A 24946-nucleotide genomic window follows, 5' to 3' on the forward strand; every position below is an offset into this window, starting at 1 on the left:
TGAGATATCTAGAGGGAAATATCTCTTACTGGAAAGAGAATGTGAGCATAGTAAAGAGGTCAAATTATCCTAACTGATTTATAATTTTAATGGACTCTAATAAAATTCTAATAGTATTTTTCATTCAACATAGCTAGAGATCCTAAAATTCATCCAAAGAACAGATTGGGGCCAGTAATAAAATAATGATAGTGTTTAAATAAAACCAAGTGAATTTCAGACTCATCTTTTCATTATATTATGAAGATAAATAATTAAAAACATGAAAAAAGGCCAGAAAGTTTGTTACTATTGACAGAATCATTTATAATCATTTATTAACAAGAATATGAAAAAGGAAATATAATATCTGAATTCTGAAAAACTGGCAGTGTCCATTTACTGATTACCTAGGAGAAGAAAACAAAAAATTAAAATTAACCCAAAATATATTCATCATAAATAAAATTTAACAAGAAAGTAAATATCCAAAATGGGAAGTATAAAGAGCCATTTCCATATGGTGGAGATTTTTGTCCTGTGAGGATATGGTAAAAAATGTAAATTTCCATTTTCCATTTAGAAACTTTAGGATATGTTACTTAACAACTGCAGGTTGTCTCACCTTAGGTGGGAACGTGGGAATTAAAATGAAATGGAAAAAGGAGTTACTAATAAGAGAGGTTGTTAACATTATCTATAGAAGGACCATCCAAAGAACAAAGAATGAGGCAGGTAAGAACTGCAAAAAGCCAGCATAGTAAAACAAAGACCTTTCCAATGACTGATGAATCTGCCTAGAATTAGGAACTTCTCATTCCCAAATGCATTAGTCAGAACATATCAGAGCAACCACCAGGGATGCTACAAAAGAAAAGATTGCTTAGATATGTAGACAAACACTGGAGCCTGTTTCCCAAGTGTGTGTGTGTGTGTGTGTGTGTGTGTGTGCGCGCGCATGCATGCGCGCACCAGAATCCCAAGAGAGATTTAGACCCAGAGTGTGGGAGAGGGTTGGTCAGGAGAGCCTAAAAAGGCACATTTCTAACAAGTTCCATAAATATGCTCATATTGCTGTTCCAGAGAACACCATTAGAGAACCACTGACCTAAAGCTGATTTTTTCAGGTAGCAATGGTAACTACAGTTTGTCAGCAAAGACATCCAATGAGCCAAAATCAGCCAAAATGAATAATTTATTGAGTTCTGTGAATTTGAATAATAGCTATTATGGGTCATCCTGGGGAATCCCTTTGGAGTGAATTTTGTTTTTCTTTTTGCCTCCTCATGGGTAAATCTGGCAGCCTCATGGAAACAGGAAATGAAACAGGAGTCACAAACTTCCTCCTCCTGGGATTCACAGATGACCCTGGCCTGCAGTGCCTCCTCTTTGGGCTTCTCCTGCCCATGTACCTGGTCACCATTACAGGAAACCTGCTCATCATCCTGGCCATCATCTCAGACTCTCACCTCCACACTCCCATGTACTTCTTCCTCTCCAAACTGTCCTTTGCTGACATCGGTTTCACCTCCACCACTGTTCCAAAGACACTGGTGAACATCTAGACTCAGAACAAAGTGATCACCTTTGCAGGTTGCATCACACAAATGTTTTTCTTCATTGTGTTTGGGTGCCTGGACAATTTACTACTGACAGTGATGGCCTATGACCGCTTTGTGGCCATCTGTCACCCACTGTACTATGTGGTCATCATGACCCCACAGTTCTGTGAGCTGATGGCTCTGGGGTCCTGGGTGATCAGTCTCATGGGATCCCTGAGACCCTGACTGTTTTGAGGTTGTCCTTTTGCACTAATACCAAAATCCCCCACTTCTTTTGTGATCTCCTGAAGTCCTGAAGCTCACATATTCTGACACCCTTATTAATAACATAGTGGTGTATTCTGTGACCATCGTCCTAGCTGTTTTTCCTCTTACTTGGATTCTTTTCTCTTATTCTCAGATTTTCTCCTCCATCCTGAGAATCTCATCAGCAGGGGGCAAATACAAAGCCTTTTCCACCTGTGCATCTCACCTCTTGGTGGTTTCCTTGTTCTATGGCACAGGCCTTGGGGTCTACCTCAGCTCTGTAGCCACACCATCCTCTAAGATGAGTCTGATCCCCTCAGTGGTGCACACCATGGTCACCCCCATGCTGAATCCCTTCATCTACAGTCTGAGGAACAGAGACATGCAGGGTGCTCTTGGGAGACTCCTCAATAAAATGGGCATGAAGAACTGGTTTCAGGGAAGACAATTTTTCTAGAAGTGAAGGAGGATGATATAGGGATGATTGAAAGGAGCACACAACATAGGTATCTCACAAGAGCAGTTCATAGTAGGGGTCACACTCCTATGTGAATCTAATCTCACAGAAGGCAGAGCTCAAGTGCTATTGTGAATGATGGAGAATGGCTGGAAATACAGAGGAAGCTTCACTCACTGGCCCACCACTCACCTCCTGCTTTGTGGCCCAGTTCCTAACAGCCCATAGACTGGTACCATCTATTTTCCAGGGGCTACAGATCCCTACTTTATACAAGGTTTATTTATCTCACAGTTTTGGAGGCTAAAATATCCAGGTATTATGGCTAAGGTTCTAGTGAGGATACTTCAGACTTCATCACATCATGGAGGATGGCATTGTAGTAGGAGCACTTTGAGAAGAGGGAGATCACACAAAGAGACAGGAAAACATAGATAGACCAAGGAGGTACCAGGCTTATTCTTTATAACCACAAAGGTCTCACGAGAACTACATGAATTCCTTTTCAGGGCAGCAACCCTGCCCATAGACTCTCATTCTGAAAGGTTCTACCAGTTTCCAGCATTATCACACTGAAGACCAATTTCCCTACACATGAACCTTGTATCAACAAACTTCAACCATCTCCAGTTCATGGCATGTGATGTGTATTATTTTTCCTATTTACACATAAGGAAGTAATCATGGTACCTGGGTAACTAGCTTGAGTCACAGGTGTGGTGACAAAGCTCCAACTCAGGGATGTATAAATCAAGTTATTCTCTTGAATAATTTGGCATAGTGTAGTGGAACCTAGAATCTAACCTTATGATAATAATAGTTAAACTTTGGAGAAAAAAAGGAAACCTCTAATCTAAATTTCCACTTCTGGAATTCCAAGGCTCAACCAAGAAATGTTCTTTCTAAAATGTCTTTGTGCAGTTCATGATGCTATTTTAATTTTACTTACTTTGATAATTAAGATAGACACATTTATATGTTTTGTGTGTATGTTTGTTCCTGCTTTACTGAAGTATAATTAACAAATAAAAGTTGCACATATTCCAGGTTAGAGTGCAATGACTTGTTATCATACACACATTCTACTAGATTTACTTGCTTTTATTTTTCTCAAGTTTTGGTTCACCTCCTTTGATTGCTTCTCATATTAGATATTTTTATTCTAATTGATTTTCAACAATTTTATATGCCTATATTTGTATGCTTTGTTATAAATATATTCTAAATATGTTCTCTAGATTTGAATTTATGATTTTTTTTTTTTACCTAACCACGTTGAATATATTTGAATCCACAATTATGTTTTCACTTTTATTCCTTTCTTGTCTTATTGAACTAGTGTTCAGGGACTTTATATCTTCTTCTTCTAGAAATCTACTACAACTGAAGATCTTTCGTCCAACTTCATCTCACTATCACAATATTAACACAGGAATTTACCTTGATTTTTCTTCCAATTACTAACTGATTGTCCATAAATTTCAACATAATTTTTCTGTATTGATTTTTTTCATAGAAGGCCATCTTCTGCAGCACAGATGTGCGGGAGGGGGAAGCAGAAGAGACCCGCAACTGGGAGTGAATCATGAGGGGGGCGGTGTGGCGGGCTCCTGGGTCTTGTTCCTCGGGTCCCCACAGGGGTGCTCCTGGAGCCAGGCTGAGCCTGTCCTGCAAGGCCTCGGCGGGCTTCCGGCCTTGAGCCCTGGCCCCCAGGTGCTCCGTGGAGCCATAGTAGTGCACGCACTGCGGCCTGGGAGTGGGAGAGCCCGCACAGGAGGCGGGGAGGTGGCCGTGGTGGGAAGTTCCCAGGGTGGGGAAGCAGGCAGTGCCAGTCCGGGGTGCTGCTCCAGGCCGGCTGTGCTGTGGCCATGTCTGAGGCGGAGGCGGAAGTGGAGGGGGTTGGGAGACCGCTTGGGAGCTGTAGAGAGCCCCCTCAGGCTCCCTGTCTGCCCCCGCACAGAGTCAGGGATGCTGGCTCGGCTCCCGGGTCTGCGCGGTAGTGCGGGAATCCCCAGGCGTCCCTTCCCTCTGATGGCAGGACTTCGCCGCCCCGGTCCCTGCCGCCGCCGCCGCCAGCGCCATCGCCGCCTCCGCCCTCTGAGCCCCTGCTCTCCTGTAAGTCCTGGGGCCCAGGCCCCAGCTTTCACTGGCAAAGAGCCAAGCTTTTCCAGAGGGCCACCAAGGCCCTGGCCAAGGTGCCGACCAGCGCGTGTCGGCGCAGGCCCTTGACTGTCTTTGGGACGCGGGTCTGCGCCAGCACTTGGGCGCTCACTGGCAGGGCGCAGTTTCCGCAAATACCTGGCAAGCCTGTCTGGGTCGCTGGTGGCCAGCAGGCGGCCTCGCAGCTTGCGCACTGCTCGCCCCACCCGCTCCTCCGTCGCCCCAGCCCTGGCCATCTCCCTCCATCCAGGCCTCCCCTTTCCCGCAGGGCCCACTCGCTCGCTCTCTGGCTGGCTCCTGGAGGCTGCTTCTGCCTGGCGTCCCTGGGTCACTGAGCTGGCCTGAGCGGGGTCCTGTAGGCGCGCTGGGGTGGTGGTGGTTGGGGGGGGGCGCGGGCAGTGGGAGGGCGGCCCGCGTATCCTCGAGGCTCACCGCCCGCTGGGAGGTCAGCTGAGTGTCCTCGGGGTGCGTGTGAGGCCTAGGCCTGGAATCACCCGTGCGCCAGGCGTGCTGTGGATGTGCACTTACCGACGCTAGAAGCCTTGCTGAGGCTTGGTCCTGGCTGCTAGATCTCGCAAGGAGGTCTCCTCTCCTCTCCTCTCCTCTCCTCTCGCCCCGCCCTCCCCACCCTCCCCGCCTGGAACCCTTCACCCGAACACCTGCTACTGGCTACGTTTGTGAGCCAACAGGAGCCCGACCATACCCACGGACCAATCAGCTCTGGCTTCAATCCCGCCCCCTTGCACAAACTTCCCGGGAGCCGAGTTCTCAGGCACCACCCACCCATGCACGGGCATCCAATCGCATCACACGGAAATAAGGGGCAGCCAGAGCTGCATCCATTGCAGTGTGTGCGGAAGCCTTGAGTCCCGGACAGAGGCACTCCTCTTCCACGAAAGAGCTGAGTTCCACGAGGGCAATCTTTGGCTTCCTGTTTCTCCCTTGTCTCTTGCATAAGCATCACAGAGAATCATCTTCAATGGACCAAAAAAAGAAAAGAAAAAAAACCACAAAAACAAAACTGGCCAGGTGGATGTGTGGATGTGTGAATGGCTGGCTGGCTGGCTGGCTGGCTGGACGGATGGATGGGTGGACGGGGGAATGGGTAGATGGATAAGTGAATGGATAAGTGAATGTTTGGTTTTGTGGCCGAATGGGCCGCTGGATGGGTGGATGAAGGATGAGGTTGGCGTTTGGTCTCCTCGGTCTGGAAACCGAAGAGCCCAAGATTTTCCCAGTTTGGTCTCAAGGGTTCAGACGAAAGGAGGTTTGCTCCGACCTGGTTTCCCACAATGCACCTGGCCAGGCCTCCCACCCACTTGGGGAGATCTCGCAGGTCAGTCTTCATTTACCCTGTGGTAATGATCAAAGAAATCTCGAACCGTGCTCGTCTCCCCACTCTGTCCGTGTGTCTGTCTGTCTGTTTGGCTCGCTTCTTTGTACACAGATACAACATTAAGTCATTTTACCATTTCTCTGAAAAGGGATAACACATTCCTACTCTTTCCTAGAATGCAAAAATGGGCTCTCATTGTTCAAGGCTATGCAAATATTGTAATGAACCAGCCAGTCTAACTACTTAGCCCATAGAAACCTTCCGTAGTAACCCTCCTGCCATGATAACTTCTGTCCACCCTTACCTTTGGCCTTACCAAAGCTTAGTGTTTTTCCTTAGTTTCATTTCTATGTGGCTGGCTCTCTCTCTCTCTCTCTCTCTGTCTCTCTCTCCCTCCTAATGGAATGTGCCAATCCTTGTTTCCACTGTTACTTTTTTCCTCCAAATCTCTAACACCTTAAATAGGACCAATACATTGTAGGGCCTCAAAAATATATCTCAAATGAATGGATAAAAGAATACTTCTTATAATTTCCCTATTTAATTTGTTATTTAGTTTTCTTTTCTACTTAATTTTTTACAACATTGATGGAATACTTTGTTATGCCCAGATCGTGAAGTCCCAAAGACCACCAGGAAGCTGATTCCGCTGTAAGCACACTAGGGCCGTTTATTCAAGCTCGAGCAGGGGCTCCCAACTGTCACCGATGCAGCGGATCAGAATTGAGAGCCCCGAATTTCAAATTAGCGGAGTTTTTATTGTGGTTACAGCAAGGTTTGGAGATTTTTCACTTAGCAGTTACATGATTGGTTGGCATTTAGCAAGCATGAAGTGTATATTTCTGATTGGCTAGGCCCATCGGGGGTGTGAGGGGTGGTTACATGTAGGTTTTATGGGGTAAAAGAGGGACAAAGGTTAGTGGTCGACTGTCACGTACTAATGGTCAGCACATTGACAGATTGTTCTATAGATAGTGGACCCGGAACGTTCATTTCCTGGGCAAACAGATGGTTGAGTAATTAACTTAGGAACTTTGCTTCGTTACAGAGTGTGTCTTTTGTCCCAGAGCAAGCACATTTTAACCATTAATTTGTGAGGACAATAGAGACTAGGGGAATAGTGGATTTTAGCAAAATGGAGTCGCTTTGGTCTCACAACTTGAATAATTGTTTTGGCATAAATAAATTTTACATGGAAGGGAATAATTAATTTTAAATGAGTTATGTATATATTAAATATACTTGGCAGAGTACTAATAAAAGTTAAGAAATGTGAAGTCTGAAAAAATTCATAAATCCACTAAGAGTTAAATGAGCATGAGTTCTCTTATATGAGGAACCCCTAATATAAATAAAGAGCAAAACAAAAGATACACAACAGTAAATAGGGAGATAGATTGCAAAAACGGGACCAAGAGGTGGAGGGAAGGCAGGAGGAGAGAAGTGGATGAAAACGATTAAGATGTGTCACGTACATGTACCAACTCCCTATTAGGAATCATTATGTGCTGCAAACTTTTATCAATAAAAATGAAATAAAATGAACACTGTATGAGATTAGGAATTTTGTATTCCAGATTACATGGTTCCTGGCACCAGCAGCATTTAATAAATATTTGTTAATTGAATAAATAAAAGATAAATGGTAGGTGGAAACCTAAAAAATATTTTAGGTAGAAGATAGCATGTAAAAAGAAAAAGTATGTGTAAAATTTTACAAACAAAAATATTCAGAGATAAAGAGCAATTTTAGGTAGATTAAGAAACTTTTGACTGAAATTGAGGATTGTGAAGGGAGAAAATGGTAAAAGCTCACTTGAGAAAGGCCTTTGTTAAAAACTACTTAAAATATAGAATCTCCAAAAGAGAGTATTTCCTGGGTGTGATATTGACATGTGTGTGCATGTGCATGTGTGTGCATGCATTTGTGTCAGACATTGTGTGTATATGTGTGTGTTGCTGGTTACCTAACCCAGGATTTCATTCATGCTGCCATTGAGCTATTCGTGAGCCTAAGAAAGAATATTTTGCTTTTGTTGCCTTTGCTACCTTGTGCTCGCCATGTTGTTTCTCTTCTGTGATACCTGTTTGCCATCCCTGCCTTAGAGCCAGATGATTATGGACTGAAATCTCTACAAACTATAAGCCAAACGCACGCCTTCCCATCTAACTCTGGATGTCATTTTGTCTCAGCAATGAGAAAAGTAACTAACACAGTAACCCAGACTTCATTCATTGTCCCGTTTTCACAAGCTCTTGCTCCATCCAGTAGACTTGTGGAAGTCAAGTTTGTGACCATCATGAACAATGCTGCTGTGTGTTGGGAGCAATGCTACATAATTCTAGGGATAAATTATTTGGTTAGCCTAGTTCTCTTGCCTACAGCCCAGCTACAGAATAACTCTAGTTTGGCCTCCGGTCACAACTGAGACTTCAGTGATCCAGTGATGCTGTGATTCTCCAGGACAAGAAACATCCTGGGAGAACAAACATCTGCTCAGTTCCTCATTGTTCTTGGACTGATTAACATCTTGTTTGCCAGAGATGTACTGAACTCTCTGCAAGCCTTCCGTTACACCTTGTTTATCCCAATGTGAACTATTGCACTCTCTGCAAGTCATTTGTTACATTTGTTTCTCCCGATGTACTGAATAAAAGGTGTGGTAAGCTGGGGGCTTTTGTCTTTGCTGCCCAGAGCAGCACTGATCAGACCCAAAGCTCAGCTTCTTCTCGGTCTCATTTTTCTACCTTTCCTGTAATTCGCCGTGTGCTGCCGTGGCTCGCAGGAGACCAGGACTCACTGCAGAGGTTCTGGTAACGTCCCCTTCCCCTGTCCCCTACAGCTGTGCACATTTTAGCATATGTATCATGGGTCACAAAAATATATTTCTCTAGGAGGTAGAGTGTATGGTCACAGGGAAGTTTCAGGAATGGAATGACATACAGAGAAAATGTATTCTTAACCACAAGCTAATGAAAAGGTTTTCACTATGTACACACCATCCTCCTACTTCAACCTCCTGAGTGTGGGATTACAGAACTCAATAAATGATTTTACAGCAATCCAGAGCTAAATTATGACTTTGATGAAGACTGGACATGAATGTACCTGAGGCCTCTAGTCTGAATTCCGTATATACTTTATCAAGAGAAAAGATTCACATCAAAACAATTAGAAAAGAAAAAAGTGAAGTCACAACAGACATTGTTGAAATACAGAAAATAGTTACTAGTATGAAAAATTGTATTCCAATAAATTGGAATATCTTGAAGAAACAGATTCCTAGACTCATATTAACTACCAAAATTAATACAAGAAGACATAAAAATTCTGAACAATCCAATAACAAGCAATGAAATTGAGGCAGTAAGAAAAAAACTACCAACTAAAAAGCCCAGGACATGATGATCTCCCTGCTGAATTCTACAAAATGTTTTAGGAGGTTGTAATACTAATACTCTCAAAATCACCAATAAATTTCAAAGGAAAGTAGTGCTTTGAAACTCATTTCTGGAAATCAGCATCACTCTGATACCTAAACTAGATAAAGACCCAACTTAAAAGGGAAGCAGGTGAATCTCCTTAATGAACATAGGATGAAAAATTTTTCAATAAGATGTTGATAATTAGAATGTGACATATCCAAAGGATTATACATCATGACCAAGTAGGTTTCATCCCCAGGTTTCAAGGATGGTTCAAAATATGCATTTCTGTAAATGTAATACAGTGCATAAACAGAAGGAAGGGCAAAAACCACATGATCATATATGCAGAAAATGCTTTTGACAAATTTCAACATCATTCATGATAAAAACCATAAAGAAAAATATGTATAAAAGGATCTTACTTGAGTTTGGTAAAAGCCATTTATTGCACACCAATGGCCAATGTAATATTAAATGGGGAAAATAGAAAACTTTCCTCTAAAAGCAGAAATGCCCACCAGTATCACTTCTGTTCAACATAGTACTTGAAACATTAGCCAGAGGTATTAGGCAAGAGAAAGAAATAACAGTGATAAGAATGGAAAAGAAAAATGTCAAATCATTATTAGCAGATGACATGATCCTCTACATAGAAGACCCAAAATATTTCACCAAAACATTCTTAGAATTAATAAATACTCTCAGTCATGTGGCAGGATTAAAAAAAATCCACAAACAAAAGCCAATAGTGTTTTTGTACACCAATAATGAACTCACTGAGAAGTAAACTAGGAAAGCAATACCATTTATAATAGCATCAAAAGAAGTTAAATACCTAGGAGTTAACCTAATCAAGGAAGTGGAAAACATTTGCAATAAAAATTATAGTACTATGAAAAAGGAGATGAGAAGAGCACATCAGAAAATGGAAAGATATCACATATTCTTGATTGGGCAGAATCAATATTGTCAAATATTAGAAGTATGATTGACCATACTTCCAAAACCAATACATAGATTTAATGCAATGTCAATCAAAGTACCTACAGCATTCTTCACAGAGCTAGAGAAAACAATCTTAATATTCATACTGAACCAGAAGATACCCAGAATAGCAAAAGCAATCCTGGGAAACAAGAGCAAAACAGGAGGCATTATAATACCAGATTTCAAGTCATACTACAAAGCTACAGTGATAAATATGGCATAATATTGGCACAAATCAGACATCTGGATCAGTGCCACAGAATAGAGGATGAAAATCCCAGGGACATTTGCCATTTTTTTCTTTGATAAAAAGGAAAAAAATGTGTTAGAGGAAAGATAGCCTCTTTAACAAATGGTGCTGGTAATACTGGCTATTCACATGCAGAAGATTGAAGCTGGTCCCTTATCTCTCACCATGTACTAAAGTACAGCCAAACTGAATCAAACATCTAAATATTAAAACATAAACCATGAACCTACTAGAAGAAAAATAGGTAATGCACTTGAAATAATAGGTATAGGTAAGGACTTTCTGAACAGAATTCTAATGGCACAGAAAATAACAGCAAGAATCAACAAATGGGATTATATCAAATTCAAAAGCTTATGCACAGCAAAGGAAGCAATCAACAGAGTGAAGAGACAGCCTACAGAGCAGGAAAAACACTGCCAGCTATTCCTGAGACAGAGGACCAATATCTAGAACATATAAAGAACTCAAAAAATTAGACCACCCTAAATTAAAGATTTAATATAAAAATGAGCAAGTGAAATAAACAGACACTTCTCAGAAAGAAAAGCACAAATGCACAATAAAAATGAAAAACTGCTCAACATTGCTGGACTTTGTAGAAAAGCAACTTATAACAACACTGAGTTTTCATTTTAAATGAGAAAGAATTGCCGTTATCAAGAAATCAAATAACAAATGCTGTTGTGGTTGTGATGTAAAAGGAACTCTTCTACTTTACTGGTGGGAATTTGAACTAATACAATTATTATGGAAATCACTATGCAGATTTCTCAAATAACTAAAAATGAAATTCCATTTGACCCAGCTATTCCTTTTACAGGTATCTGCCAAAAAGACCAGTGACATCACTTTACAGAAATAAATGTATACCGATGTCTATAGCAACGTAATTCACAATAGATGAATCCTAAAAGCAGCCTATCTGTCCATCAACACATGAAGGGATAAAGAAAATGTGGTATGCATACATAGTAAAATACCACTCAGCCATAAAAAAGGACACATTCAAGACATTTGTGGGAAAGTGGAAACCTGGAAAACAATGTTAAGTAAAAACATGAGGCACAAAAGCTTAAATATTGTATGGTTTCATTTGAGTAATGCAAAGTAGAAATAAAGAGCAAATTACAAGATTGTTAGAAGCAGTCTGGGAAGTAGGTCTGTGGCCAATGGAAACTGTTCCAAGTGACTGAGAGGGAGGGGAGGAGAGGAGAGGAAGGGGACACAGAAAGGTTCAAATGCCTCACATGCATGTACCAAATACCCAGAATGACTAAACATTATATATCTCAAACATGAGCTTAAAAATTAATAGACATGATTAGAAAGAAAATGGAGAAAGGGAATCTAGAGAGGGAGGGAGGGAAGTGTGTGAATAGAGGAAGGGGAATTAAAAAATCAAGATATGTTAAGTACATCTACCTACTCCCTAAGTGTACACTTCAGGTACTGCAAACATGTACTAATATGACAACATTTTAAACATGAAAAATCATGATCTTTTTCCCAGTTAAAAACAAATAAAAATAAAGACTTTTTTTTTTTTTTTTTTTTTTTTACTAGAAATGGAGTAGAACCTGCAGTAATGAGCAATTCCAAGGTGGAGGATTTTTAGTCCTTCCAGGATAACTTGAGAACCATGGATTTGAGGTACAAGAGTGGAAAGTGCTCATATGAGCTGTTGTTAAACAGATTGCCTGCTTTTCAAAATTTCTACTCAGGCTACAATGACCTCAAAAATAATTCCATTCAGTGATACTCAATCTTGGGTCCACATTAGAATCACCTACCGAGGGAGCCTTAAATAAGTAATAAGGGCTGGGCCCCACCTGCAAAGGCACTCATTTAATATTGGTCTGCAGTAGGTTCCGGGCACTGGTAGTTTTCAGAATCTCCCCAGTTGAGTCTAATATGCAGCTGGAAATGAAAATCACTAGTTCAACCTGATCCCTTCTCTTTACAAATGAAGAAACTGAGACTGAAATTTCAGGGCCATACAGAATTTATGTGTTTAATGGTTACTAATAAATTAAGATTTAGCCCTTGGATTGTCTTTGCCAAGAAAGCTCCTAGAGTGGATGGAGGGTAGGTACACTTCCAATAATAGTCTACACATTTCACTCTTGTGTCATACACTGTTTCTACTCTATCTTTCTCACTATTGGGCTAGCTCTTTAAAGGTGCATTTTAAAATTTCTTTTAAGGGCCAGAGATTTAGCTCAGTGGTTTCACGGCCTGCTGTGCAAGTGCAAGGACCAGAGTTTGATCCCAGGTATCAAAAAAAAAACCTTTTTCTTTTAATCTTGTTTTCTCCTGTATGTAGCACTGGGCTCAGTAAAGGTTTGTTAAATAAAAGAAGAAATAAATGCTTCCAACCCCAACCTGAGGGAATTATATTAGTGCTTTCTGCAAGTCTCTCCCTGTATTCTTCTTTTTTTTTTTTTTTTTTTTTGGTACCAGGGATTGAACTCAGGTCCTTGCACTTTCCAGGCAGGCTGCGGAACCACTGAGCTAAGTCCCCGGCCCATTCCCCCTGTATTCTTGCTCTTCAGATGCTGACCTAAAATTTGAGATGTGGAGAATTTTTGGTTCAACTCTTCTTCCACTGAGGCACTAAGGCAACTGTTGACTGGCCATCCACACTCAACTATTCTTTTCATTTCTGAAGAATAATACAAAATTCCACACATGGGATCCAGTGTCCTCAACAGCAAAGTCACTTATCTAGCTTTATTTTCTAGAATGAATTTCAAATTATTTCATATTCCTCCCCCTGAAAGGCTTTATAATCACAGGTCAATTGTTTTCTCTCTCTCTGGAATTCTCTTCTTTCTGCCCCTTTTCCATCCAACTGAGTCCTATCCATCATTTAAACTGCAGCTCAAATATCTTGTCTCTTGCGAAACCTTTCCCTGACCTCTCAGACTGAACAGATCACTTCCTATTTCATGCTCCCTTATGATGCAGGACACTGTACTGCAGCCAATGGGATTTGGGTGTGGGAGTGGTAATATTCTTGATGTCTAATAAATGTTTGTTGATTAAAGTTAAATAAAATCCTATTAATTTTTTTCTGAGGTATTGTCAGGATTTGAATAGCATAACTATAAAAAGAATCAAAACAGATAGCTAAACTAGCAATAAACAAAACAAAAAACCATACTTTGTCTTGGGGTTTTTTGTTTTTGTTTTTTTTTTGGTACCAGGGACCAAACTCAGGACCTTGCTCTTGCAAGGCAGGTGGCAGCACCACTGAGCTAAATCCCCAGCCCAAAAAACCATATTTTGATACTCGATCTTGGTGCAATTAACTGGAATTTAAGACATTCAATATAGTGGTAAAATTCTACTTCAGATGAGTTTTTAAACAGTTTAACAGTTTTTTTTAGTCAATGTAAGTGTGACAATAATATATTCCTTATTGTTAGAGTCCACTCAAGATTTAACATTAAATTCAGACTACTATGATCTCTTATTTTGGGAAAGGAATATTGACACTTGTAATCAAGGGATGTGCGTGTACGTATGTATGTGCATGTGTGTGTACATGTGTATGAGAGATATTTTGGTGCAACTCATATATTAAAAAATATCACAGCTAGTTCTCAGCATAGAGGGTGTTGGAGGTTAAGCTAGGTGGTTACTTTCCACTATCCCATCCTGTTGTTCACAAAGCTCAATTCTACCATTTTATTTTCATTGAAGATAAACCATTTTATTTAATTGCTACATTTCTATCAATGGAGGGTACTTTTAAATGTCACATGAAAAATTATCCAAGAATAATTCTTTCCTATGTTTCACCTCAGTGTAAATCTTTGAATGCTTCAGAAGTGATAATAAATCTCATCTACTTCACAGTGTTAACTATTTGGATTCAGCAAGAGTTAACTCTCTTACTATCACATCATTTTCCCTGTATGAGAATCTCTGCCCACTCTATTTGGGTTGTTCTTCCCGCTTCTCTGGATCAAGCTTACCCGTTCTTGAAACTTCATCTCAGGCAAAAACTTATCAGTAAGATGTTCAAGATGCCCCCGCAGTTTATGTGCTAGTTCTCTTTATGCTTTTGACAAGCAGTTAACATGTTGTCTCCACATTTCTACATATCTGACAGGCATTCATATGACTGTGTGGCCAGGCTCCAACATCTCTGAAATACCCTTCCAAACTGCTTTTTGCATCTCTATTGATATAGCTAACCAGGGAACTACCAATTTCTTCTCACCATTGAATTTTCCAGGGCTGGTACATGACTTATTCTAAAACTATTTTGATACACTACTCCTTCATTTTAGCTTATTTTGGGGGGAGATGAGCTATTAATTCATGCTTACACTGTCTTTTTCCTTCCATTTGAAAACTAAATGAGTGTATGCATCTTATGAGTGGTAAATGGATAAATACTGAAGTAGAAGATATTGCTATTTTTCAGGATAAAGGTTATTATGCTGGATGGTCTTCAGATTTGGGTATAAGATAAATTTTCAGAAGTGGGTTTGAAGTATGGGGAGTCCTGTGGATATAGTGGTTGAAGTCACAGTGGAACAATACATTGGAATCGTCAGCATGTGATGGAATAGAGACCAAACTATCTTATAATTTTCTCTTCAGCTCAAACTTTTACTGGTGAGCTACCTCTGTTATTTTGTAAAATGTTCCTCTCACTCTGGAGATTTGCCTGAGACCTCTTGGCTCTTTGAACTTTTCCACTTTGGTGATAGCCAGTGCTGGCAGCATTGTATGAAACAAGATTAGCAAGACACAAATCACAACTGTCAGTTCTCTAGGGCTCTATATTCAACACATGTTATAATTAAAATATATTTTTGTGCATGTAAATTAAATTCATATGTCACACTAATTGTCTATTTTTTCCATCCTTTGTCCCTCAGCCCACTGACCTGAAGGATAGAGATGAATACACCTACTGGGGTTGAGGGTGGGGAGCATTGTCCAAGGGCTGGTGAAGTAAAGCAGAGGAAGAGAATAAAATCTTGTGTGTTATTCGTTACTAGCATTTGTTTCTCTGTGGAAGGTAGAGGGCAGGCAGATCCTCACATTCACATAAGATTAACTTACTATTACTATTGTTAAATGACTGAAGTGGGCCTCGAGTTCTGGGAGCTTTTAAGACTTGCTCTGTAGGGTTGGTTTGGGGACTGAAAACAGGAATTGAGAATAGTTTCCTCCTTAGGACTTTCAGCCAAAAGTCGTTCTCTGATCCATATATACATTCCTTTCTACTTACATAAAAATTTAAAAATTCCCTTCTCTGGTCTTCCAATTTCCCCAAATATGTACAAATTTGTGGATAGATAGAATTGGGAATATCTTCACAATCATTGTTTTAGGATTAATTACTTAATGTCTGACAGTCTTAGTTTCCTTATCTGTAAAGACAGCATAATAATAATTATTTTTTGGAGCTGGTCAGATGAATAAATTTGGAAAATGAGATAATATGTGTCAAAATCCTGGCATAGTGCCTGGCATTTAGTTGAAGATCTATAAGTTATTGCAATTGTTACGTATTGTGTTAGTGCTGTGCTCTGGCCCCCTGTAAAGGGCCAAAGATGTTATGAATGTCACTGGAGAGTGAGCAAAGATTTTCCTTTCTAACTACTTCATAGTAATGATGAAACAGTCGTTAACTGGGCAATTTTCAGACAAAGGCCAGAATGATGGAGAGGAAGAGAGATAAATCTAAGGGAATATATTTCACTTCTAAAACCAAGAGGAAAAGTTGCTGCTTGGTGCTTCATGGTGAAGCTGTAAAATTATTGAATTTCTAAAGCTTCAGAATGAAAGGTATGCTTTGATCATGTTGATATTTTAATCCTAAAATTTCAATTTCAAATGTGCCCTACTTTATTAGCAGCAATAAAGATTTACATTTTAGAATTCTATATGTTTTCAAAATCCTGTCACATAAAAATTACCCTGTTTACCATAGTTCTGTGGGAGCAAAAAGGAAAGCCTTCCTTTTTCCACTCTCCTGAGAAGGAATGAAGATTGTAAAGAGGGAAAGCCTCCTGTCTTTCAGATCACATTTATAACCTTGAAAAGGATCCAAATCTTTTGGTTTTTTGTTCTTTATAGTGAACTGAATCAACACTTACAAATATTTTTATTTCTTCTGAAGCAGTGTAATGTAATATAGTATAACTACAATTACTTACACATAATATTAATAAATTCAGCTTTGAATATGCCCAATGGCATGATTTGAAAGAACTCATAGACCATTCAGTGACATCTCTAAATCTCATGCTACCTGAGGGGGTGGCAGTAACAGCACATGACACTGACATAGATCTGTTGTAAATATTGTGGTGTCAGTAAGTGGTTATTGATGGGCTCCGTTGCATAAGTTTTATGGAGTGCTGAATGTTTGATTATTCAAAAGCAATATTATTAATTGAATTTTAAGTAAGTTCTTTATTTAAAAGTTAATTATGATGATATCCTCTTTTGAATGGAAATTTAATAAAATGCTTGAGTCTTAACTCATGGTCAGGGCAATGATGTAATGTGTATGATTTATTTTCCTCATGTTTTAAAATTTTTAAAATATAGTTTTAAACAACTCTTTCTTTTTCCCTTTATTTCACTTTAGAATTCTGGCTGGAAATCTGCCATGGGATATAACACATATTTGGGCAAAATATCATGGAATGTTTTCATTTTGTTTAAAGTTACATTAGTTTAGTTGTAATTTATAATAATTATGCTTCCATAAACCCTTCTTAATGTTTGACTTTAAAATAATTGTAATTACTCATATCAAAATATATGTATAAACTGGCTTATACTAGATATAAAAAGTAATTGATCTAGAATATTCTAGTATAAAATGCTGACTTTTTTAAAAAATCCTGTATATTAATATAAATATTCTAAATCTGTTTTTTACTTAAGTCATCAAATATCCTATTTAGTTTTTTACTCTTTAAAAATAACCTGTAAAGATTTTCTTTCATTTATTTGACCATCTTAACTTAAAATTTATAGACATTTCAAAATAGCACTTTGTTTCCTGTATGATAAGACACAAAGAGAAACAACAACCATATTTCAACTCATATCCTCTCCAGCACAGTGCCAGTAAATCCCTATTTTCTGTAATACCTCTGGTGACTGGAATCATTAATCCCATGTTTTGAAAATTATTTAAGATTGAAGTAGCCACAGTTGTACATATTGGTTCAGTCTCTAGAGCCCTAAGAAAAGATTTAGTTCATTTTCAAAAGAATTTTGCAGGTAGGCGCCCAAATGGATTTTCAACTGGGCCTCAACCTTTTTGAAACCTACTGATGTTGAATAGTCTTTTACTGGTTGCCATGCCAACTGATACCAGAGGAACACTCTGCAGTGTGTTCATCCCCTAGAAAGCTTCACCAGATGTTTTCATTAAATTGCTATGAAAAGACTTTGGTCTGTCAGTCTTGTTAGGAGATAAAAATCAGGCTAAGATATGTCCCTGCCTCCACTTCTGATAAAACCAACCCATAAAATATGTAGACTTGTTCTACTCTCACAATAAACCAGTAAAATCTTTTACCCCCACACTAACTCTCCTTACTTCCTGTAGCAGGATTTTTAAAATATTTATGATCTTAATTCTACATGAAGCAGAGGCCATTATGTGTTGCAGCTGATATCGTCTGGCCGAGCAAAGGGAGAAGCATCTGGCTGGCAGCAAGGAAGGACAGCAAGTTGATAAATTATTGATCTACATAAATCAACACCCTTTAAATATTGGTCTTTTAAAGAAAAAAGCTTTTATGTTCTTTCAGGTTGAAAAGTGTTAAGATGATAAATAAAGACTCAGCAGCATCATGATTTCATATTTCTAATCAAACATATGCAGGCATCACATGAATATACACAGTATATGCTCTAGGTTTGGGACTCAAATGTCCAAATGTTGTTTCTTGAATAAAAATTTAGGCATAAAACAGTTTTTCAAAGATATTTATAATTTTAAAATATTTTCCTACCTTAATATTACTGGACTATTAATACATTTTCCTTAATGAAAATGAAAAAGAAAGTATTGTCTGAGGATTGGTTTCTTTAAAAAGAGAAAAAAAGAGACCTGGCAAACAGGGTCCACATGGAATATTATGTACATCCACCAATTGGCATCTGTATGTTAAAATTGTAGGTTTTCATGTGCAAATGAATCATTAACTGTCAAATTACCTGTTTGCATATGCAGTTATTCCAAGCAGTACAAAAATGTGTGGAATTTGCATATACAATTGAGGCTTAGGCATTTATGAAGACTGATTTTTAAATAGGAATTCAAAATCTTACCGCTAATTAACAAGACAAGGAATTACCAAATTGAATCCAAAATGTATTTTGGGCTACATTATTGTATTACAGTTCAATTTCAAAGCCCAGACAAAACACTTGAATTTGAGATTAATCAGCCAAAAAATGTGTTATCTATTTGTAGTTCCAGGATCATATGGCTTTGTTATTTTGAGTGTGTGTGTATGTGTGTGTGTGTTTGTGTATGTGACAGTCTATTTGATGTTTCCATTTTTGCATGTGCAGATGAAACATTTTTGGAAATACAAGATAAAGCTTATTGTCTTATTTTGAAACATTTTTTTCGGGATTTCAGTTAATTTATTATCAAATAATCTGTATAAAATAATTTAAAATTTCCTTTTCATTTTTTAATTTAGTTTTGGCCAGTTTTAGAGTCAGTTTGATTGATTTTTGTCCAAGATTTCAAAGCTGTCCAAAGGCATGTTCATTTGTGACATACTTCTTATCAAAGAACTGCAAAAAAGAAGTCTGGGAAATATACGTATAAATAAAATGAATTAACAATATTAACGTGGAGAATATTTGGTCATTTTTAGTAGACTAAACACATAATTTTACCCAGAGAGAAGATAAATCATTACCCTATGAATCCAAAGGGCTAATTAAAAAGAAATAGAAAATACTATAATGTATTTTTCAGAAATAAAATGACTTTTTTGAAATTAAATTAAATTTTGGTAGAGTTTATGTATTCCCTTTTTACAAATTATCAAATCAAGCTATTGAGATATTTTAGTTGTTTTAAAAGGAATCTTGCAAGTTGTTTATTTTGGAGAAATTGTGAAACAAAAGAGGAAAAAAAAAGCAAACAATGGAGGTTTTGTCATCATTTTCATCAGCTAGCAAAACTCTTGAAGCCAGTCTTAAAGTCCAAGATCATAATCTGTTTTTCTTTTTTTGGTACTGGGGATCGAACTCCGGACCTTCCACTTGAAAGGTAGGTGGAGGAACCACTGAGCTAAATCCCCAGCCAAGATTATAATCTGAAACACATACCATACTCATCAGTCATTGGCAGTTGGAAGTCAGATTGGTAGGTACAAAAGTGGAAAAGATAAAACCTGGATATGCTTCTATAGCTGTGAATTCATTATTTCCCCCAAATACTCTCATCTAGTAGTTGATTAAACCTGTGACAATAGCAATTACTAATAGTGTAAATTATAGAAACAAATACTGAAAATCTCTGAGCCCTAGTTTCATCACTTCAAAATAATCTAGTATAAAGCACTTTGGGAAGCTGAGCCAGGAGAAGCACATGCTTGAGGTCAGTCTGGGCAAAAATAGTAACTTAGAGAAACCCTGTTCATTAAAAAGTTGGAGGGTTGTGAAGCCTGGGGATGTAGCACAGTGCTGAGATCCCAAGCATATTTGTACACTCCTTGGACACACACACACACATACACACACACACACACACACAATCTAGTATAAGAAGTGTAATATGCAGTAATACTTCAAGTATTTCTAAAATTGATTAAATGCATCTTGATCATATTTCTTTGGTTGTCATTAACCTTCTTTCCCACTATGTGGAAACCCACATTTAGGAATCACAATAATGTAAATGTATTCTCTCACTTGAAATGGAATACTAATTCTTGTTGAAGTCTCTGCCACTTGGGGGCAGCTCACTTGACCTCTTCAAATTTTAAATCAAAACATTGGCCTAGGATTATTTTTTAAATTCCTTATAGCTATGGCAATCTATGAATAACTTGACTCATTTTAAATATTAGGTCTCCCCACATTTCTTCATATAGTTTGGATTCTCTAGAAGCAGATGCTGAAATGAAGTGTAGGGTAGGAGACATTATTAGAGATCAGTAACAATGGAAGGAATGAGATAGAAGCAATTTTGATCAGAAGGAGAAGTCAAACTGTGATCAGACTCAACAAAGCCAGGCTCAGACGAGACCAAGTTTTGACTATCAGTGTTTTCTCATGGGGAATGGCCCTTTACATCTGGCTCCTACCTGCTTTCCTTGGTTACTGGCTGGGGCTGCCCTGAGGAGGGCTCAATTGTAGACATGGTGGCTCTCTGCAGCTGAAACAGACATACCATCCACTACCAAAGGAGGAGGTAGCTAGACATTATCTCACAGCTCCACGCAATGACTGACTACCAAGACCTTTCTCAATGGGAAGTCTGGCTAGTGCATCTCTACCTCTACCTCCATCGGACTTCCTAAATATAAAAACACGTGACCAATAACTTTCTTGTAAGAGAATATCTTTATTAGTTGTCAGGATTGTTTTGTGGCCAATCTACATTAATGTAACACTTTTTTCGAACTCATTTCTGGTCCTGGTATTTGTGAGAGTGATTTTTCATTGATAGTGTTTTTGGCTGAAAATGTGACTAGAGAGAACATGAAGTGCTGCTTCTCGAGATGAGCCCGCACATTTACTTCTAGAATCATTATGTGGGTGCTAAAGCAAATTTATCCTTGACACATGAGCATGAAACATTTAAATTATTCATAGAGGTGTGGTAAAAACAGTGCATGTGCATGTCCTGTGTCTGCCAGTGATGGTGATGGATGGTAAACCTCCTCTCCAGAATCAACACTAGAGGACTTCTTATCTGAGAATGTCCCTTCCAAGAAGGCAAAGCCCATGAACAAATATGTTTGTCATAATTATCTCTACACAGATACTGGTGATGGCCTGCTTGATATCTTCTCTTCCTCCCGAGATCATCTGTAGCTGTGGAATAAAGTTTCCTGGAAGGCTGACTTCTTACCACCTCAAGGGCCTGCATTTTCCTACCTCCCTGAAAAAGGCCACTAAAAATAGATAGCAGATGATAGTCCTTCCCCATTATGCAATCCTCAACCAAAAGCAGGTAAGAGATGGTCTTTAAGCCACACTCTCCCCTGAATCTTGATATTTTTTCAGAGTTTCTCTGAGTATCTCTAACAGAATCAAGACCAATTTCCTCCTTATATTTTTTCCCATTTTCCTCTCACTTTTCTACTTTTTTTTCTTCTTGTGATTCCTGTGGTTTCTACTAAGTAGAGTACTTCTTAGCATTTCCTTGTCTCAGTGCCTTGTATTGGGAAAATCCAAACTGCAACAACCCCTGTATCTTCAGTAACTTAGTTTCTGGAAATTAATAATTCAATAAATGTGTCCTTTATACTCAGATTGTGTTTAGGTCCTTTATGCTAGCTATGAAAAAATACCTTTTTATCACTATGAGAAAATACCTGAGAAAGTCAACTTAAAAGAAGCAAAGGTTTATTGACCTGGTTTCTGAGTCTGCACTCCATGGACACTTGACTCCATTGGTTTGGGCCTGTAGCAAGGACAGCATATTATGGCAGGCAGCACATGGTGGAGGAGGAATGTTTCCTTCATGGTTTCTGAGAAACAAAGAGAAAAAGAGGAAGGGGCCAGATTCTCAATATCCCTTCAAGGCATATCCCAAATGGCCTAACTTCCTTTTAAGAGGTTCCATCACCTCCTAATAACTCTGTGACAGGCTGGCAGCCAAGCTGTTAGCATTTGGTTCTTTAAGAATAAACCTGTAACATCCTTTATTAGGGGTCTAGTTTTTAACTGATAGTAATGGACCTAGAGCCCAAAGAACCCAGGTTCTACTTCTCACAGTACCACTGAATTTGAGTTCAGGGTCCAACATGTCCTTTTTCAATGTAACCTTTCCATGGGGAAAATTAAGAGGAGGGAGAGATCAATAGTTGCCAGATAAATCTCAGAGTAAGGGATCAAATGACACCATGCATACATCTGGAAGAACCTGTACCATAAAGTGTCACACATAGTATTTGTTTTTTGTGAAGATTTCCTATAGTAGGTTCCAAGCACTTGAGATTATGTTGTAATAAGTTTTATGTTTTGAGATGGCTATAGTGTGGAGTCAGGAAGTGGAAAATAATGAATACTTGGTGAATATATTTGAAATGGGCAATGTTATATTTAAGACTATAAAAGTTGAACAATAAACACCTTTTCTATCAAGTGAATTATTATTCAGTTAGAAGAAAAGAATGAATACATTAAAATATTGGAGCTAAACTGGCTGGTGAGCTACTACTGGCTAATTGTTGAAGAGGTAAGAGTAGGAGAGATCAATATTTGCTAGATTCATTTGGGAAAATTAGAGAAGATGTGGAACCTGCTGGGCATTGTAAATCCATTATATGCATGCACAGAAATGTCATAAGGAAACATGTAAGTTTGTATAATTAATGTACACTAATAATTATAAACTCTTAAAAATTGATCCATTATGAAGGGATGCCTAGTGACAGCAAAGAACTTGGTGTGTCTTGGAGACACGGCATAAGGTGACTAGTGTGGAGCAGTAGTAAGATGCCATCATGAACATGTATAAAGAGTCCTCCATACCGGCCATGGAATATCACTGAGTCCTGGCTGTGAGAGACAGACCTCCGTTTCTACATCTGTGCTAGTGGATATGATAAAATAAGTCCTCACCTATGTATTAAGGTTAAATTTTATAATGCACATACAACACTTAGTGAGGTACCTGGCACTTACTGTATTCTATATAGTATGTTCTTAATGCAATTATCATTGTTCTGTTGGTGAGTAGTAAATGTAGGTACCTTCTATGGTTCAGGTATGTTCTAATTTACATTGAACATCTTATATTTGACTTATGACTTCCCTCCTCATTTCCAAACCCAGTTACTACTTAGAAACAAATTAATAAAAGCAACAACTTAAAAGTCTACGGAGTTTTCAGAGGACTTATGATCACCATATATTTTTTCTGAATTTAGAGAGGAAAAAGGCTTTAGTAAAAGGAATATTTTATTTATTAGAAAATGAATATTATTTTGCTTTCTAAGTTTCTAATGCATCTTTCATATGCAAATTATGTCTCTGCATTCAGAGAAGGTTCAGGAAGATATGTTTTAGTGACTAGACAAATGATTGCTATAAATGTGTTCATTGCATTGCATCCATCTTATTTACACATAAAAACCCACTGCAGTAAATTTGAGAAGAAACAAAATTGATTATATATTTGAATATCACACACAAAAAATGTCAGCTACTCATGCAGAGGGTTATTCTGCCCTTACAGCTACTTTCATTATATTCTTGTTAATGCAAGTTGGACATTTTGGTGAGTTGTTTCCAACATATAGTACTGAAAACATTGACTGATTATTATAATATGAAGTTTTTGCTATGAGAATTAATCTAAATTGCTTACTGTATTCCAAAAATTTTTTCAAGCTATTTAAATGCCTTTGAAAAACAAATATCTTCTCATTAGTGCCAATTAAATTGGGGAAAGAAGGAATAAAGCATATATCATTATTCTATACTTCTGATATACATATTATGGTCCTTGTAGCTGTATTTTTATGAGGTTATAGTATTCTTTGTGCTTTTAATGGAATAGTATGCTATTTTTGTAAATAAAACGTTTTTTATTATTTTAAAAATTGAAATATTTTATTTTTGTTACTGGAACTTGAACCCAGGGCCTCATGGATGCTAAACACTTGCTTTAACACTGATGTATACACTCTGGCACACAAATGCATTATCTCCCATTTTCGTCATTCTTAGATTAAAGCTTTAATATATCCATCGACATAAAACACGTCTGTTTTCCCATTTGCCTATTGCACAGAGGTAATAATTAAAAAGCTATAGCCATGGAAAAGATGAACGACAATTGAAAAACTAAAGCTTAACATTAGCTTTAAGGAAACAATTCAAGGAAATGCCACTAATTCCTTTTATATAAAATTCAAAAACAGGTACAAGTAAATTATATTGTTTAAATTTGCATACTTGGTAGTAACACTATACAGGAAAACGAGCAATGATTATTAAAAGTGAAAGAGTCTTTGTTTCCATTTTTTCCTTTTCTCATATTTTTTTCTTTTGCCTTCTTTCCTTTCCCCTACCCCTTCCCACTTCCTCAATTCCTTCAGGCCTTGTCTTCCTATTTCACATTATCAGTTATACATTTTGAACCTTATTTATGTTTTCAGTTTCTCACACTAGAGAAACTATTTGGTATTTACACATGTGTGTCCTATTTATTTCACTTAAGAGTATGGCCTCAATGTGCATCCATTTAGCTATAAATGTCTTGAGCTTCTCATTCTTTATGGCTGAATAGTACACCAATAAACTTAATGGAAACCAGGTGAAAGAGTAATAATTAGTGCCTTAGT

At 38.2% G+C, this 24946-nt stretch overlaps 1 protein-coding gene and 1 pseudogene across 1 annotated transcript in view; one reads left to right on the forward strand and one right to left on the reverse strand.

Annotated features, from left to right (window-relative positions):
- Positions 1–1286: 1286 nt before the first annotated feature.
- On the forward strand, positions 1287–2244 carry LOC147820563 (olfactory receptor 7C2-like; annotated as a pseudogene).
- LOC147820564 (uncharacterized) overlaps positions 2063–24946 on the reverse strand; it is a 78420-nt gene continuing 55536 nt past the window's right edge. The window contains exon 2 of the mRNA XM_087204041.1: positions 2063–22123. Within this exon, the coding sequence (XP_087060167.1) occupies positions 3828–4640 (813 nt within the window). The 5' untranslated portion in view covers positions 4641–22123 and the 3' untranslated portion in view covers positions 2063–3827. The remainder of the gene's footprint in view (positions 22124–24946) is intronic.

The sequence above is a fragment of the Heterocephalus glaber genome, unplaced genomic scaffold, assembly GCF_053883595.1.
Source record: "Heterocephalus glaber isolate CG9 unplaced genomic scaffold, H.glaber_assembly_v1.0 deba00001859, whole genome shotgun sequence".
NCBI classification, from domain to species: domain Eukaryota; kingdom Metazoa; phylum Chordata; class Mammalia; order Rodentia; family Bathyergidae; genus Heterocephalus; species Heterocephalus glaber.